The sequence below is a fragment of the Pagrus pagrus genome (genome assembly GCF_965226575.1).
Source record: "Pagrus pagrus genome assembly, chromosome: 13".
NCBI lineage: Eukaryota > Metazoa > Chordata > Actinopteri > Spariformes > Sparidae > Pagrus > Pagrus pagrus.
The window spans coordinates 27201138-27219153 of NC_140197.1; the positions used below are offsets into that span (position 1 = coordinate 27201138).

Here is an 18016-nt window from a genome sequence, read left to right on the forward strand (position 1 = left end):
CAGCGAGATACTACCACACCAGAGTCCCGGCCTTAACTGACCTACCCCAGTAAATGGAGAAGTGTTGGGATGATCTGACCTGAATGTGCTTGTGTAGTCGCTGCTGCTAGCTTAACAACATTATCCATCCTGAATGAATGCTTTAGTGTTACAGTATGCTATCCATTCTCACTATGACCGAGACTGTGCTTGCTGTTGAGCATCAATGCAAATGTAATAGAATCAGGTTGTTGTGAAGGAATAATATCTAATGCTATTATGTTGTCTTTGCTAGCGATAGCCTCACCAAAAAGGATTAGGGAGATTAGCGATAGGCCCAACTGGAAGGTAACAGTGAAGGGGGTGGGAGGGCAGAGGTTTACACATGCTGGTATCTTTTATTGTTTTTGTGCAGTGACATTGATTCAGTCTCATTTTGGCAGCTGGTGAGTGTACAGAGAAAATATGTGATTACTTTTAGACATTAAAGGGGCAGAATTACAGATATGGCCAGAATTTCCCTTTAATACATTCAAAACATGAGCTAACATTATCAATATGTGAAGAAACAACAGTGTTGTTATGTAAAAATGTCCGTGCTACAGCGGCACGTCCAGTCTTGTAATAACACTTTGTACCGTAAGAGCCAATGGTCGAAAAGTATAGTATAAAGTATAGGTGAGTTTAGTAATTATGTGAAAAAGTAAACAAAATAAACTCACCAAATGTTGTCCTTATTAAACATAAAATCCACTGAGACCTTCTGAATTCAAGTTTTTCTCCTTTACCAAACTAAGATGAGCTTAACTGTTTCGTTAAAACTCACCAAAAACAGTCTGGTATAGTCTTTTCAAAATCCCCTCTGGTTTGGTCAAAATCAATTCTCAATTAACCAAAAACGATGTGAAAATATTCCGACTACACGCAGTTTCCGCCCGCTGCTGATGACTTTCTCTCCCTCCTCTGCTGCCGCATGCCTCTCCTGTCCCCGCCTGATGTGTTTTCTTGTCCCTTGAGTCATAATCCTGATCAGAGCCGCTGTACACCACCTTTGTACTGTATCCCCTGTCTTAAAATTGGCACCTGTCAGACTCTGAGGCTGTGTTCGGTCCCAGTCCGGTGTCTAGCTGAGTTCACTAGGAGGCTGCTGAGCCCAGTTGAGCTGAGCCCCGTTGTCCACGATGACTCCCCCCATGATCAGTGCTCACTGCCCAGGGAAATAACAGTCAGCTAATGGGGCCACTAGTTCCACTGCAAACTGAGCTAATAAGCTAACAGCAGCTAGCCACAGCCAAAGATAGCCACAGCCAAAGAATATCTGATGATACTCTGCCGCCTATACTTTAAGAGCAACCTTTGAATTCTCGCTATATTTTACAAATTAAACTTTTAAATACTAAAAGGGCATATTTCCACTTGTTTTGAATTTCCCTTGATGTCACGTCCGTCGCTTTCAGCACAGTGATAGGAGCTTTCTCTTTCTCACGTTCAGAATATTCTGATTCTAATGTGTGCTGTTGTTTTTACACACACACACACACACACACACACTGCTAGTGGATGTGCGTCCAAATCATCACTTCACCTAATTTGAATAATCATTGAATTAAATTCGACTGTCATACCTCAGCATCCTGGAAGGCAAGTCTGACAGTAAAAACACAGCCTCCCACTCAGCAAAGCCCGATCGCAGATGGTGATGGTAATGATATTTCATGGTATGTCTGTTACGTTACGAAAGAAAAAGTAGGATAATTATATTCACTTTGGCGAGTGATTAGTTTTATGGAGGTGAAGAAGTAATTAATGAATTCTCTCTCATTCTCATTTATTGTTACACTTCCTTGTATTGCTCCCTCTTGCCTAACTCAAGAGAGTACAAAGGAGTATCGAGTGTGACAAAGCTTCAGCACCGATGAGTCAGAAGGAGAATTACTTAGAGGCCCCCAGGCGAAGCATACGTTTTTGTCGTTCTCTGCAGTCTCATCAAACTCTAATACTACATGGCTAGCCTTCACTGAGTCTAGTGATACTTTCCTCTGAAATAAAGTGCCAGCCTCAGACCTGACTGAAACCAAATCCCAATTGCTCTGAGTAAAAAGAATTTAGTTGTTTTCAATTTATTCCAATTTAAGTGGATGTTGGAAGTTTATTTGAGCTGAAATTTTACTTGATTACAAATATTTAATGCAGCAGTTTGCATCGCTTTCTGATTTGTAAGTGAGATGTGATTGCCATTCAGTTTTGCACGCTCGACTGTGCCGGTTGCTAGGAGGCAATCATTTCCTTCATAGCGGGAGCTTTGCTACTGAACCAACTATTTGTTGTTGAAGCATCTGAGGCATAAACATCAATCCTAATAGCATGGGAAATGCTGGTGCTTCATCTTAAGATGCAAAGACATGCATGAAGCAACAGCCCGTCAGAAGTTAGGACTGTCAACTCTTTAAATCAATCATGAGTGTTTTCCTAACTGAATAAAATTGTGTGTTTGTGTGTTCCCGCTCCTCATTTTGCCCCCCATTGCCTCGCATGATTTTCACTTGTTCATACAACATACCTCATTTTCAAATGAATTGAAATGCTAATTAAGATGTTTTCAGTTTTCAGAAGGCTGTATGTGTGCAAAGTATCCTCGGCGAACTCTGAGTAGAAACTTCACTTTTAAAGCTGCAGTCTAGTCTAATCAGTTGTGTGGCTCTCTAGCCTTTTGACCACAAGCTGCCCACTCACGCACACACAGAGTCGAATCACACTCATCATACTTGTCTCTCCCACCTTGATATCAGATTCCCCACGGTGGGGGAAAACAGAAGAGAGAAAGCCTGGAGCTGTAGCAGCTCTGAGAGTTGCACCAGCTTTTCTAATTATGCAGCAAAAACTGTCTACGTACACTCTTTGTTCTCCCTCCTTTTGATTCTGGCTGCCTAATGTTCCTCTTTCTTCTGTACAGAAAAGATTTGCACCATGTGGTAAACGTAAATGTTTCCCATGACAGACACGCACAGCCCTTACAGCACCCCTCACCCCATATGAAAAGGACTTGTGACACCCTGTTCTTGATGAGCATGTCTGCTAAAGCAAACAGATCCTAATGATCGTGGTGATTATCGTAATGATCCAATAGAAGTAGATAATGAGGTTATTTGCTTTGGATCAAGGCAGCCTGTAAATTAATAGCTGAAGAAACAGAGGGTAGCATTCCAGACAAGATGACTGAGCTGTGTACTTCAGTGTAACTTCGTTTAGACAGCATGCCTGTCTTTGTTTTGATGCAACATTTACCCTTCCTTCCACTTTCACTCCTGCTCACCCCTCCTCACCTTTCAACCAGTGCAGTGAAATTGCTGTCCATTCTCCCATTTTGTGGGGCCCCGGCCTCATAGGGATATGATGTTCTGCTCTATTAGAAGAGAAACAGTGATGATAATAATGGTGGATGTGATCAGTGCAAAAGGTCAGCCTCTGGCCTCGGGCACGTAACATTCTCCAAGTAGGGAGAGCGTAGAGGGCAAAGACACCCAGCTCACACCCTCCAAAGACTCCTAACCTTCCTCCACCCAGAGGCAGACTGACTCACAGACACAAGCAGAAGAAATGCTTTCTCCTTTGCCATTATTTCCTGCTTTCTTACTATTCCTTTGCTGTTCTCACTTGTCTATTTTCAGCAGTTTACCCTCCCACTCTCTCTTATTTATTCTCGTTATACAGAAAATCATCCTTCCCTTACTTTGTTTGTTCCTTACCTCCTTTGCTCCTTCTGTTCCTTGTTTATTCGTTACCCAGGCCGCATGATGCTTCCTTTCTTTTTTTGTTCCTGCATTCCTTTGTTCTGTCATCCCTTTGTTTTTTTTCTTTTTCTTAATTTTTGCCCTCCCTCCATTTTTCTTTCCTCTGTTCCTTCTGTTCTCCCTTCCTACCACATGGAGTGTTGTGTAATTCTAGCTTTCTTTTTGTCACAAAATAAAATCAATTTATCCACCCTGCACTTTCCTCTCCTTCCTTCCCTCCCTCCCTCCCTCCCTCCCTCCCTCTCCAGTCTTTCTCTGGTCCTCCTCATCTGCTGAGACCACAGGAGAGCTATTGTTGAAAAGTACAGACAGAAGCACAGTCAAAAGAAGCGAGAGGAAAGACAGATTTTTCTTATTAAAACCACAAAAGTTGAAGAGGGAAAAAAACAAAAGCCTGTCACTGCACAGGAGGGGATCACTTTTTGACCATTAATAATACAGCGAGATCGGGGGGGTGGAGGAGAGAGGAGGGTGGGACAGGAAAGGCCGTGAGAGAGAGCGGAGCAGCCAAAGCCTCTACAGTACCGCGTCTCATGTCTATTGCTATTTGTTTACTGCTTTTCCACTCTTTCTTTGTCTGTCCTGCCCTCCCTCTGAGCGTGTCCTTTTCTCTCAGCTGCTGGTCATAGAGGGTGGTCGCAAACAAACTCAAATTAAGGCTCAGGCACTTGTGCAGAGGTTGTTTGTGTGTTTGTGGGTTGTGCGTGATAGAAATAAACGCTGGTGTAAAAACAGCTGCTGCGGATGTGCTTTGTACTCTGTGTTCTGCTTTCGATCTCTCTCCCTCTTCGCTGTTTGCCCTCCCTCACTCTGTCTTGCTGCTCGTACTCTACGACATCCAACATACTAATCCACACAGCGTCACCCAGGCAGGTCGGTGGCTGTGGGCCGGGCGGTGCCACTGGGGAGGAGGGTAAATATCAGAGAAGGTCAGGGAGAGGAGGGGCTGGAGAGGTGGAGGGGAAGCCAAATCAGTGATGATGAAGAGAGGGAGTGAAGCCACCCAGTCATTCAGGATCTGCCATCTTGGCTGCCAGGAGAAGATAGCTCAGCCATGACTGTGTGTTGATGATGTGTGTTGTTGGAGCGGACAGTTTATAAAGTGATTTATATTTTGGGTTAAAGTTAAGAATTGAGATCAGGATTAGGGTTCAAAGAATTTATTTTTTATTTTATTAATTTATCACAATTTATCACCCTGCACTGTTATAAGAAATGGAAATATTATAGATGTCTGGTGCATCCTTTCATTACATTTTAGTGATTAAGCGTGACTTATTTGCAACTGATCTTGATACTTATCTCATACAAAAAAATGTGTTGTAGCTGCCAAATAGTCAGCTGGGAACATGGACAACAATCACTGAACGAAGAATGTTGAATGGTCAGGTCTTCACCATGTAATAGCATACGAAAAGAAAGTAGATGTATAGGTGGATAGATTATACCCACCCCCTGTGTAGTATCTGAACCTGTGTGTGAGAGAGTGCATGCTTACCCTCTTACAGTGTAGTATGTTGTTAGGATCAATCAATAAAAGTGGTCGAGGGATGGAGAGATCAAAGGAAATCCTCTCAACCCCCCTCCAAAAAAATAAAAATCGCAAACGCGTGCGCACACACACACGCACACACACACACACACGCACACAGATACACTGATACAGAGCGACGCAGTCCAATCTGTCTGTTTCATCAGCAAGCTCAGCAGGAGGAGTATTAGCTCTAACAATACCGTCTCTACTGTTTTCTGTCTTTCAGCCCCTGGCGGGGCAGAACAGTTTCTGCTGTCAAAAAATCAGAGCTAAAGTTCCAGATTGTGATTTATTTCATTAGGCAAATGAGATGTGTGAGCCCTACGGCACTGCTGACTGAGTCACCACTTTTCACTGTCTCACTTTGTGTGTGTGTGTGTGTGCGCGTGTATGCAAACACAAACACACACACACAAACACACAGAAGACATGTATTTGTATTTTTCACATGTTCACTTGCTCCGTTAACAGCCCCAAAACATATGTAGCGTGTCTGCATCACTGTAGAGTGATGAGCCAGTAGTGGCAACAGCTGTTGCCATGCCATCCTGCACAAAATGGCCTCAGATCTCCCTGTCTGATCATTTTACCTGACCACCAGAGGGGGAGCCTCTCCTCCTCTCCTCTCCTCCTCTCCTCTCCTCTCCTCTCCTCTCCTCTCCTCTCCTCTCCTCTCCTCTCCTCCCCTCTCCTCTCCTCTCCTCCCCTCTCTGCCTGCTCTGATACCATTTAGTATGCTATACCAGTCGTGAGCCACTCAGTTTTGTGCAGAGTTATTATCACATATTCCAGTGATAAATGCAAAATAGATTAGTCAACACTGTCTAATTCAAATGCCATACTGAGAGGGAAAAGAATGAAAAACTGAACAATAGAATAATTCCTCTTTGTGGATACACAGTTACATACAAATATTTATGACGTACTTACCTCCTTGTTATTTCTGTCGCTCTTTACCTGCAGGATCACCCTCAGGGAGGGTGTGAGCTGAGGAAGTGCCGCTCCACTCACCTGTGCCTGCTGACCACCTTGACGCTTTAGCCCCACCCCTTGCCCTGCCCCCTGGTCAGCCTCCGACATGGCTCTTGCCGTCTGGATCATCTTCAGCTGTGCTGTGACTTTCAGCAATGTATCACCATCCTCCCAAGGTGCGTAATTAATATGTGTGATTTTTTTTTAATGTGAAAGTCATCTGCATTCAGTTTATATACTGTATGTGTATACTGCTCATTTAGAAGTATACAGTATATATAATGTGTATAATTTTTTATTGCATCACTGAGCCTGCTTGCAATGTTGCACATAAGTGCTTATTGGTTTCCCTGTGCCGTGTGACTGGCCTGACCAGGTTATTGCAAATGAGGATGTAATATTTATACGTTAGCTACGTGATGAAGGTTGTAAGTGTATCGACTTGCTGACCAGGCTGGAAACCCTGCACTTGATTAACCAAACTGTCTCTACAGGAGACAGAGCGAGAGAGAGTGCGTGTGAGCGAGGTGGAGAGTGTATGTGTGAATGTCAATAAAATTTCTTGTCATCTTGATGTTAGTTGGAGCGTGGAGAGAATATAAGGGGGAATCCGTGCATGTAATGGTGCCATATGTGTGACCTCCTTGAATGTGCCATGTACCATAAGATGTTTCATTTTATGTTCGTGTGTACATGTGTGTGCGCTAGCTGTTGTAAGCCTGGCAGCAGGTGACCTGGTTGGGCTGAAGTGATGCTGGAGGGTGTGTGTGTGAGATAGAGGAAGTGTAGGAGGGAAGGAGCAGGGATTGCAGAGGGCCGACGAAGGAAAGGAGGGGCTGTTGGGTGTCCTGCTAGTGGCCTGCCACACAGACAGCAGCACACCATCTGCTGTATGCTCTCAGTCAGCTTTGTGCCAATGAGCCGCTGGGTGATGGACAGCTAGGACGAGGAACAGGAGGAGGAGCATCAGGGGGAGACACAGTCGCCGATGGGAGGGGCTAGTGATGAAGCAGGAGGAGTTGAAGAAGCGCAGGGAGGGAGTGTAAAATTAAAAAGTGTTTGTATACGCCTGTGTCAGCATTGGTTTCAGCAACCCCTCTGTGTAAGCTTTGATTGGCCAGGTGCAGTTCTAATTTGAGTAGGTGCTGTTTTTTTTCCATCTTAATTTGGCCGCTTTGAAACATTGGATTTGTGTAGCGTACGTTCTGTTCCATCGGACACATTCGGCCTCTGGCACTATTTTGCTTGGTGTTTGTGGGTGTGTGGGTGTGTGTATTTGTGTGAAAATAAGCCTCCAACTATCTGTGTGACCTGGCACTTGGGGAGTATTAATAATGCATTAATAATCAATTGACTGTTATCTGTATTCAGCCCTAAAGCACAGGCGCAAACAACATTTGGTTTGATGAAATAAGAAAATCTTTTCCTATTGGAATCAGGCGCACAGGCCTGCTCATAGACTTATGCTCATGCACACCCACACCGTTATGGTGCTCCTAATTTTGCCAGCCGAATTTTGGCTGAAATGTATTGTCTCTATTGTAGTGCGACTAGAAGAGCAGAGAGAAAAGTAAAAGAGAAGAAGAGAGGGAGAATTTAAAGGAAGAGGGCAGGGTTTGGATGTGACGAGAGCTGCTGAAATCACTCTCGGGCTAATCAGAGCTCATTTGGAAACCTGCAGGATCATCACACATGACTTCACAGTCTAATGTGTACCCCAGCTCCTCCTCGATGTCCCAACTAATCTGCCATGCTTTAACCTTGCTCTACTCCTGACTGCACAGTCTAATATTTACCCTTAACTCGCACACATTTATTCTCCACTGGAACCAGCTCTTTAACACAAATGTTCCAAGCCAGCATGAGCTTTGTACATGTACTTTTTTGCTGCGCAGTCCCACAATGCACCTGCCCATTTCACACAGTGTCTTTCTTTATCTTGCTAAATTACTCTACAGTTCTCAGTTTCTCTGTGAAATGCACTGGCTGAGTGATACAGTAACAATATTTTTATCCGTGAATGCAAACGCATACCCACCTAGGTAAATACAGTACACACAAAGCCGCTCCAGCAGCCTGTCGCGGCAGGCTTCCTGACAGACTGACATGCGTTCTCTGACAAACAGAATGTCCCGCTGATTCCACAGAATGCTCAGGAACGTACAACCCTTCATACGCGGTGTTGTTGCTCTGGAAGCCCATTAGGCTTGCTTAATGTGGCAGGCATTGCAGGCAGCTGCGCCGTATGTGATGAAGCCCTGACGCAGAGCTTTCATTTAGCACAGCGCAAGCACCGGTGTGTGGATGTATGTGTGTATTTGTGTATATATCTGCACCAGTGTTGGCAGCCAGACCATTATAAAGGCTACTTATAGGTCCTTTCAGTCTGTGGGAATTTGAAAATATGTACACACTGGGTACTGTACAGTATGTGTGTGTACAGTATGTCCATGAGTGCTTAGTGATGTGTTTGGCAAGAATCTGTATGGGGGTTTTTGTGCTTACATGAGTGTGTTAAAGCGTCCACGTGGGTGTGTGCGTGAGTATTTATGCAAGTGTGTGTGTGCCACTCATATCAGGACACCAGTGCCAGTTGACTGGTGGAATCTGTTTTCATCTCCCCTGTATTTAAGCCTTTGCTCTCAGATCAGTCGCGTGGAAAGGCCCCTGGTCCTTTAGTGCTCACGCAGACATTTTTATCTGTGTTCCCCTCCACTCCCAAGCTTTTTTCTTCTGTGCCTTTTCCCCTGAACAGCAGTTATTATTTAAGGATGGGGGACTAGCTGTTTTTACACATCTTCTCAACAAAGTGCTTTAGTCTCCCGACTGTCCTTGGATGGTGACAGAATGCCTGAATGGGGACTGATCTCAATGCAGTATTTTGCTTTCTATAATGCAGGGCCGGGTACTTATTTTTCATGGAGGGCCACATGAAGAATTCACTGTGCCTTTGCACACCAGATGCTTTTTTATGACTGAGCTGACAGTTATTTCGGGAGTGTTGCTCAACCCTAGATTTAAAATTCTGAGTGAAGATCTTAAAAAAATACTTGACCTGAAACCACATCCAATATTGAATTTTCGCACAGAGAGAGAGTAAACTTTCAGTCCCGCAATCCTATAATATTAAAATGATAATTTCAAAACTGCGACCTACTCACTAATTCATAAGAATTGATCCACTGACAGGCTTGCAGCAATAATATTTTGAGAGGAGGCAATAAAGCGGAGCTCCGCTAACCTTCCTATGCGAACTTGGCTTCTTGTTGTTGTATATTTTGCTGAACAGCATATTGTATTGCTTTAATGGGTGTTTTGTAAACTCTTAGCTCTACACTTTTGTAGCTATCAGACAAGTCTGAAACACTGAGCATACTTCAGGCAGAGTTGTGCATGGTATTAGCTGATCAGAGGCAGCCCACACTAGTACAATCAATTATATTCAAACAAGTCAAGGAGGTGAACTTGGCAGGCTCATACTCCCCTCATTCTTCAGGCTGTGCTGAATTCTTTGCTTATTAATCACCTGTCAATACATTATATGGGACGTATCCTGGGAAGTATTTTTTCACTAAATACACCAGTTCAACAGGGCTGTGCAATATGACGATATATATCGCGTGATGACAGGCAAGACATCTGCATGAAGGCAACACAAACAAAGAAGAGGGGCTTCTTCTGTCACACAGACACTATTTTAACAACATAATTTTTTATATAAACTATTTATTCATTGAATTTACAAAAAAAATTCAATATGTTTCATCATCTGGTTATAAAGTTTTGGGGATTTTGGTCATATGGCACAGCCCCACAGCACAACCAGTGCTGCTAGAAAAATGGCCCAGTGTCCTTTCACATAAATTATAGCTGCAGAATCATAGACAGACAGAAGACTTAAGCAGGACTTTCATGGTTTATATTCAGAACTATACAGACAACTTGTATTTTCAAGTTTCTAATGGCTTTTCTGTTTTATAGACTTTAGAGGCCCATCAGAACCGGCTTATGGAGACAAGTAAACTTCTCATTTTGTCTGAAAATGACCTTTGAATATGTTTTGCCATGTTTTTTCCTCTGCCATAAAGCTGAAATCCACAGGCTTCTCTGACACTAATTGCTAATCTAGCAGCTTGTGAATATTGCTGCGTATCATCTGGATTTTGCAATAAAGAGCTGCTGTAAAGCCTTTTGTCCCTGTTTTCGCTCTCTTTTTCTCTCGTGTGCATTTCCAAGCTCTGCTTTCCTCTCCATCTTATTAGCAGTAGTCGGTGCTTCTCACTTCTCTCACTCCTAACACTCGCCTCTCTTTCTCATCCAATGCTTTCTCTCCCCTAACACCTCAGCTATTACTCCCTCTCTCTGCGTCGTGATGTCCTTCCCCCAAACCCCCCCTGTTTTCACTGGCCTACCTTCTCTCTTGGACCCTCTTCTGTTCCCTCTACCATTTCCATTTTCCTTCCCTCCTCCTTTTTCCACCCTCCCCACCATGCCTTTCCTTTTACATCCTTCCTCTTCTCTCCCATCACCTTACCCCACTCTCTACCTAGCCTCTCTCCTCCAGCATCACCCTCTTGGCTCTGTTTATCTTTTCCAACCCTCTTCCTTTCTCTCGTCATTGTCATTCCCTCCTTTCCCATTCCTTTCACTCTCTTTTGCCTCTTTCTTTCGTTTGCTACCTCTCTTGCTCCCTCCCTGGTGCTGGGGGTTGCTGTGCTCTTCAAAGCCCTTGGCTGAGAGCAGTAGATCACAGAGAGGCCTGTGTGAGTGAAAGGTTAATGGATGGCCTTTGAACATATATTGGTAGTCAGGGGCAGGCGGGAGAAGGAGGGAGAGACTGTGCGAATTGGCGGTGTGTTCTTTCAAACCTCCCTTTGAAGATGACGCATGCCACTCTCATGTGTCTGCGCCTGTATACGGGGGCTGCGCCTTTTTGTTTATTCATTCGCTCACAGTGTTGGCGCTCGTGTGTTTTTGCGTGTGTCCATTTTGTTTGTGTGTTTGTGTTTGCTTGTAGTTGTGTGCGTCAGGGTATGTCGGTTTGTGTACATTGATTTGTGTACTGCAAACAAGCTCCTACATAAAGGATTGGGGACTGTGTTCCTGTTTGTGCAGTCGTGTGATAGCTGCCTCTTTTCTCTCAGGGCCTAGCTGCGTAACTTTGAGGTTTTGTAGCCGTGAAGGACTGTGTGTGTGTGTGTGTGTGTGTGTGTGTGTGTGTGTGGGTTTGTTTGTTTGTGAGCGCCAGTTCATAATTGTGTGCAGAAGTGCTGGTGTGTCTGTGTGTGTGTGTTAAATATGTCATGTGCAGGAGAATGTGTGCATTTGCTTTTTGTGTGTTTTGTGAACTGCAGATTGATAATTACCAGCAGCAGCTTACGGCTGGCGGCCAAGGGCAGAGAGAGTTGAGAGAGGGGGGGAGAGATGGATGAATGGAGAGGCTTGAAAAACCATGAGAGGGCGAGAAGGAGGAGGAAGGGATGGAAAGAGAAGAGGGGAAAACTGGAGGTGAAGGGTCAGGACAAGAGGGAGGAATGAAGACATGGAGAGAACGAGGGGAGGGTGAGGAGAACGGGTGGGGAGGGTAAATGAGAGAGTTTCCGGGTGGATGAAATTGGATGAGGGATCGAGGGATGGTGCTGAGGTGAGAAAGAAAAAACAAAGAGAGGAGGAAACACACAGTTGATGTTCTTTGCACTGCAGGTGAACAAGATGGCAGAGGAGGATAGGAGGGATTTAGTAGCGTTTTACGGCCAAATCCATTTTTAATTCATAGATATAAAACATAAAGGTACAGGAGCATCTGAAATGCTGGACTGTAGATACTTGCAAACAGATCAGCTCATAAACATGCACAGTGAAAATACACACAGACACACACCCGGTCTACACGTCCAAGCCTTTGGCTTAGTGTATAAGGAGGTTAATTAAGTGTCTAATGCAGCGGCAGGGTTGGGCTTTAGCACTCATCTTTCCTAACAAGTCTCTGGATGCGACTTGCAACTCTTCCAAATGCACGCACACATCTTTCTGACAGCCGGCCTTGCATGGTACTCACTCCTCAGCCCCCCACCCCCACCCCCACCATCTCCTCCACACTTTATCTCTCACTCTCTCTCCTTTTTCTTATCACTTTCTTCTCTTCAGTCTCTCACCGCCGATCTCACTCTCCTCTCTCTGCTTCTCTGTATCTGCTTCACCCCCTCCCTCTCGCCCCCCCCTCGCCCCTGTGGCTGTTTCCCTGCATCACCTGCAGTTTCACTCCACCACAGTGTTTATATGAATCTAGGTCTGACTCACTGTCTGCTGGCCTGCCTCTTATGATATGTGCTGGAAACAGAGAACACAATAGAGTTGTGTTAGGCCTGTAGCACAGTTTCCGTCTCTTGGGAGATGGAGGATATTTTACACCGGGTGAATCTCCTACTTTTTAGGCCGGCTGATTCTTATTTTGGGCTATGCCGTTTCCCCCCGCTGAGGCTCTTTTATTGCATAATTAGGCGCCAGGGCCAGCAATGAAGTGATTTGACAGTATGAGCACGTCCCGTCTCGCCTCCTTCTCAAGTTTGTGTGTGTGTGTGTGTGTGTGTGTGTTGCTTTGTGTCTCAGTGGCTTTTTAACCGCCTGTCTTAATCTCTCTGCTATGCCTGCTAGTTTCCCCCACAGCAAAGTTTGTCAACACACACTGAGAGTTCCTGAGGTTGAGGATGGATGAGGGTTCGGCCTCATGTGTGCTAGCCTGAAAGAATTTCGGTGCGTGAGTGTGCATCATTGCGAATGCATGAGTATGTGTTGCATGGTGGTGTGTGTGTACGTCCCATTTCCAGCGGGGTCACGTTTAATTCTCTTATGAATGATGTAATGTTATGGGCTGTGCTGTAATTCAGTTCAGTTGGAGGACCGGGCTGCTGAGGAAGAGAGCCTGTCTGTGCGGAGCAGATCAGAACAATGGCAGGTCCTCTCTCCCACAAATCTGTCTGCCTCGCTCCTATTATGTCGGTGACCTTGTGCCTTCACAAAGAACGGTCGTCATGTTCATCTTCTGCCAGCATCTAGTTTGATGGTTTCTATCTTTTTTTCTATTCTATCTCCTCCGTCTAATTTGCTCTGCCATTGCATTTCTCCCTCCCTGTGTGTTAGCCTGACTCGGCTCCATCACAGTGGATGTGTGTCATTTTGGCACTGCTTTGTGTTCTGACCTTATAGCATTGCTGGTGACTCCCCGTACAGTCGCTCCTCATCTCATCTCCTCTGTCTCTTTCGCCTGTAGGAGACAGGCGGAGGAGTCAGTGGAGATGAGATAGCATCCTAGCTTTGAGGCCAGTGTTACCCCATCCGATCCACACACACACACACGCTGTCCCACAAGCAGCCCCCACCCCCTGCACCCTCACGTTAGGCCTTTAGGTTTGTCTCAGGATGTCACTTTGTCACAACTCCTCAGCTTGAAGTCTGCCTGGATGTGACAGTTCTGGCCGCATCGCCTCAGCTTGTCTGTGGTGACAGGCCACGCTCCAGCGAGTCATTACGCTAACTCGCAGTGCTAAGTGAGTCGCTAAGATACAGCGCTAAGCTGATAAAGTACTGGAGAAATTGGTCGGGATGATTCTTTGCTAGAAAGGGATTCCCATCACTGACACCTTAGTTTAGTTCAATGACTGTAAAATGACTTGTTCTTCTTCGCCAGTTTTTCTAAGGAACTAACCTGAAAATCATGAGGGTACTAGCTCTTCTGGGCAGAGCTGAGTTGAGGGCATATGTAGATGTATGCAGTATACTTAACATATTCCACCACAATCTCTGGACAAAAAGAGCACATTCACCTACGACCCTTAAAGCCACTAAATGTTCATTTTAAAGTCGATGATATAACAAGAATCCACATCAGCAGCATGCCCAGTTTCTCAACTACCAACACTGCTCTCTCTGGCACTATGCTTCAGTGCTATGCTAATGAGTAGCATTAGTAGACGATTGCTGGAACAGACAGAGGAGCTAAGAGGGGCCGATCACATTGCGGCCCCGGAAAGACAGTCAGCCATCCAGCTAACAAGTCAGCCTTGCGGCCACAGAGCTCCACAAGTGTAATCTCCTATTGTGACTCAATTGCAGAGTCGCTATCGCAGTCTTTGGCTACCTACAAGGCCAAACCTCCTCACTCAATTATTTCAGAGAAAGCACACCATAGAGCGTCTGTGATAACCCTGTCCAAGGTCAGAGACGTTGAAATCAAAGTGCTTTTATGTTTGAAAGCTGATGATGGAAAGTTTTTGGTGGTGTTTCAATGAAGGGAAATCTTAATCTATTCACACTGTGAACCTTTCAGAATTCTAAGTGAGTGGGTCATTATATAACAGACTAGATTTTCTCAAACTTTTCTCAAGTGTTGGTCACGACTCTTGAATGCAGGTCTCCACATTTCGAGATGATGTTGGAAAAATGTGTTCTGTGTACTTGCTCATGTGTTCGCCTGTAAGAGTGAGAATATAGGAACAGATTTGTAGTGGTAGAGAAAGAATAGACTAGAGACTAGCTTAGCTTCTGCAAAATTACTTGTCTGAGGGTCCAAGCATCTATCCACCCTCAGGCTTTAATTACTGTGTGAGGATAATGAGTCAAATCCAATCAGTTCTCTCTCTTGCTCTTAATTTGTATGGAGCTTCTATCATGAAGCCAACCGCTTCAGCCTCTCACACCAGCTGCCCTGGAGTGACATCAGGCGTCTGTTGTGTGTGTATTTGAGATCTCTGTCTCCTGCACACCACCACATCCATGCAAATCAAGTCGTGTAATTCTTGAATTGGCTCATGATCATCAGTATGGGTGACAATTGGTAACCATTTCTCGCAGATGACAGATATTAACTCGGTTTTATATACCAAGAGAGATGAGTCATAGTCTCACTGTGAGGGATTAGATCCACCTATACATATGGCTGCTGCCGAGAAAGACACTCCGTCATCCAGCTATTATGAGTCTGACAGGCACGCCTGAATGGCCACGTGCGTATGTGTGTGCGTCTGCGCGTGTGTTGGCTGAAGAGACCCTGAAACCTTAATGGATTCCTGCAGAGTGAAGGACAATCGTAGCCCATGGCCAGTCCAAGCTTATCCTCTGCTCATCTCTGCTCAGCTCAGAGCCAGCCACAGCTCCAGCTAGGCCTCGGGCCATCTGGCTTACACACAACCACGCACACACACACACACACACTCACACACACACACACACACACACACACACTCTCTCTCTCTCTAACACACACAGACACAGTCATTGAATCCCTGAAGTTAAGTTCCACACTTTTTTTTGAATTTGCCATTCAAAAATATCTGCGTAAATCGATGTGTAAGGTGCATCCTGCTGTATTTACACGGTGAATTCAACCTGAACCTGGAACTTGTCAAATAGTGGGTGCATAGGTGTGAAATATGTAGGTGTGAAATGTGATACAATATGGAGGAAGTAGAGATTTGCAGTGTTGCCAGAAATAGGCTAGTTATCATGGTTGCTGCCACCGTTGGAGTGTACTGGCTCAATACTGGCTGTCCTCAATTATGGCTAAATATATACTTTAACAGCGAGGCCAGAAAAAGAAATACTTCACATTTTCCATACAGTTGGAAAAGTGCTTTTTTTTTAATGTACCAACTTTAAATTAGGGCTGGGCAATATGTCAGTTTTATATCATTGCAGTGATATGAGACTATCTTATCGTCTTATCGATTTTGGATAGCATTTATATCATGAAATGTCATCAGTGTTGTCTTGTCCTGGTGTTAAAGGCTGCATTACAGTAAAGTGATGTAATTTTCCGAACTTACCAGACCAGGCCATTTTAGGAGATTTCAAAATATTGAGATATATATTGTGTATTGAATTAAAGCCTAAAAATAATGCAATATTATTTTAAAGGGGCTCTGTGGGAGTTCTGTGTTGTGCTGGAAGCCGGTCGTTCATGTTTATGTTAGTAGACTCTGTCCTGAGTCCTTCACAAAGAAATCCACAGTCCAGCAGCGTAAGACAACTTTAACAAACCGTCTACATGCTTGTATACACTACTGAGAGAGACATGAAGTACTCAGTATTCATATCATGTTACAATCCGCTCACATATGGTCAATAAAACTTGATTAACACATGTAAATTGCTACAAATTGTTGCGAAGAGCCCCTTTAAGTTCATATTGCGCAGCCCTCGTTTACATCAATTTGATTCAGTAGACTCATTATATTTTGTTTGAGCATTTACCCCAAAACACATCAGCCTTAATTAGAGTTAGCTCAGTTTGACTTAATAAACGCTAAGCATGTCACTATCTAGTCAGCGAGCTACAGGTGATTTACCAGACATAACTGTGATGGTAACAAGCTCAAATTATCCACAAAAACAAAAGCTGATCAGCATAAGTACAAGCAATGAAATGGCCCATTGTCAAAAACACTGTAGTAATGATGTGTGTTTATTCAGTACTGTTGAAACAGCCTAGCTCCAACTCAGCCAACAACCAAGAAATTAAATCAACTGCTCCTTTTGTCTGAGCCCTTCCACTGCAGCCTTTTGTATCGGCGCTCAGTGGCATGGTAGTGGATGGCCCTAAAGTAGCCAGATAATATGAACCGTGTAAAGTGACTTCAGGTATGTAAAGTATGTTAAACATGGGGTCTGCCCCTGACTGAAGATTGTTCCTGTAGTGTTAGTTCACAGTTTAAGTGGACTGAGTGTGATCTCTCCTGGTGGCCCCCTTTAGTTTTACTCTCCTCTTGGCTCACTGTGCGGTTCTAATCGCTGGCCAGCTGTACGCCGCTGTGTACTTACACCACAGGGTAGTTAAGAGAACAAGGCCACACACTGACACTATGCATTTTAATCCCACTGTGACACAAGGACTCTGTATATGTGTATGCACGTGTGCAAGTGTGTGTGCGCTTGACTGTGAATGTGCACTTTCGTCTGCCCAGTACGCCTGCGTCTGTACTAATTTGCTTGTGTGGGTTTTTGCATTTGTTGTGTGGATTTGTTTGACTGGCCTCGCCTGCTGTTTGCATCTCCGTGTGCTTTAATTAGTATGCGCTTTTGCATCTAGGCCTTTGTGATTTGGCACTGGCACTGCATGCTGGCGAGGCATAAAAGATTTGAAGTCTGTCTGTGCTAGTCATTCAGCCTTAATGGCGTTAGTTACACAACTGAACTCAAGTCCCCGCTGCATAAATGGGTGGCATTTAGAAATATGAGCAAGTCCGATGGCAGTGAATCATGTAGCGCATCGCTGCAGAGCATGTCTGGGATGACTGACATTGACATTGACCCAGATGGGCACTCCTCCTGAATGGACAGCGGCTGAAACCTAAGCAGTGCTAGCTCAGTGTCAGGAAGGGAAACCAGCCCCCCTCTGTGGGTTTCAGCACTAACAGTAGAGGGGGAGAGGGGCTGACTCAGTGCCCTTGTCTGCTGCTGAGCCCGTCTGGCAGGGGGAAAGGCTGTACAGTGAGAGCCTCAGTTTATAAAGAACATCTAAATTCTAGTGTGCTTAAGGCCTGGTTCACACGTACGCAGATATTTTTGGGAACAGAGGTTTTTTAAAAAAGATCTCTGTCCAGTTTTAGCACTGATTCAGAAATCATCTCTGTAAACAGGAAACAGATTGTAATCAATGTCTGTCTGTGTCTTTCTTAATATAAACATTATAAAATCCATTCTGTCAATTTACAAACTCAAATACTCCGAGTTCACATGACACACA

The 18016-nt window shown here is 44.6% G+C and overlaps 1 protein-coding gene across 3 annotated transcripts in view; it reads left to right on the forward strand.

Annotated features, from left to right (window-relative positions):
* adgrl1a (adhesion G protein-coupled receptor L1a) overlaps positions 1–18016 on the forward strand; it is a 154267-nt gene that overhangs the window by 91144 nt on the left and 45107 nt on the right. For all 3 annotated transcript variants that reach the window (XM_084371691.1, XM_084371693.1, XM_084371692.1), the window contains one exon: positions 6268–6452. In XM_084371691.1, the coding sequence (XP_084227817.1) occupies positions 6383–6452 (70 nt within the window). In that variant the 5' untranslated portion in view covers positions 6268–6382. The remainder of the gene's footprint in view (positions 1–6267; positions 6453–18016) is intronic.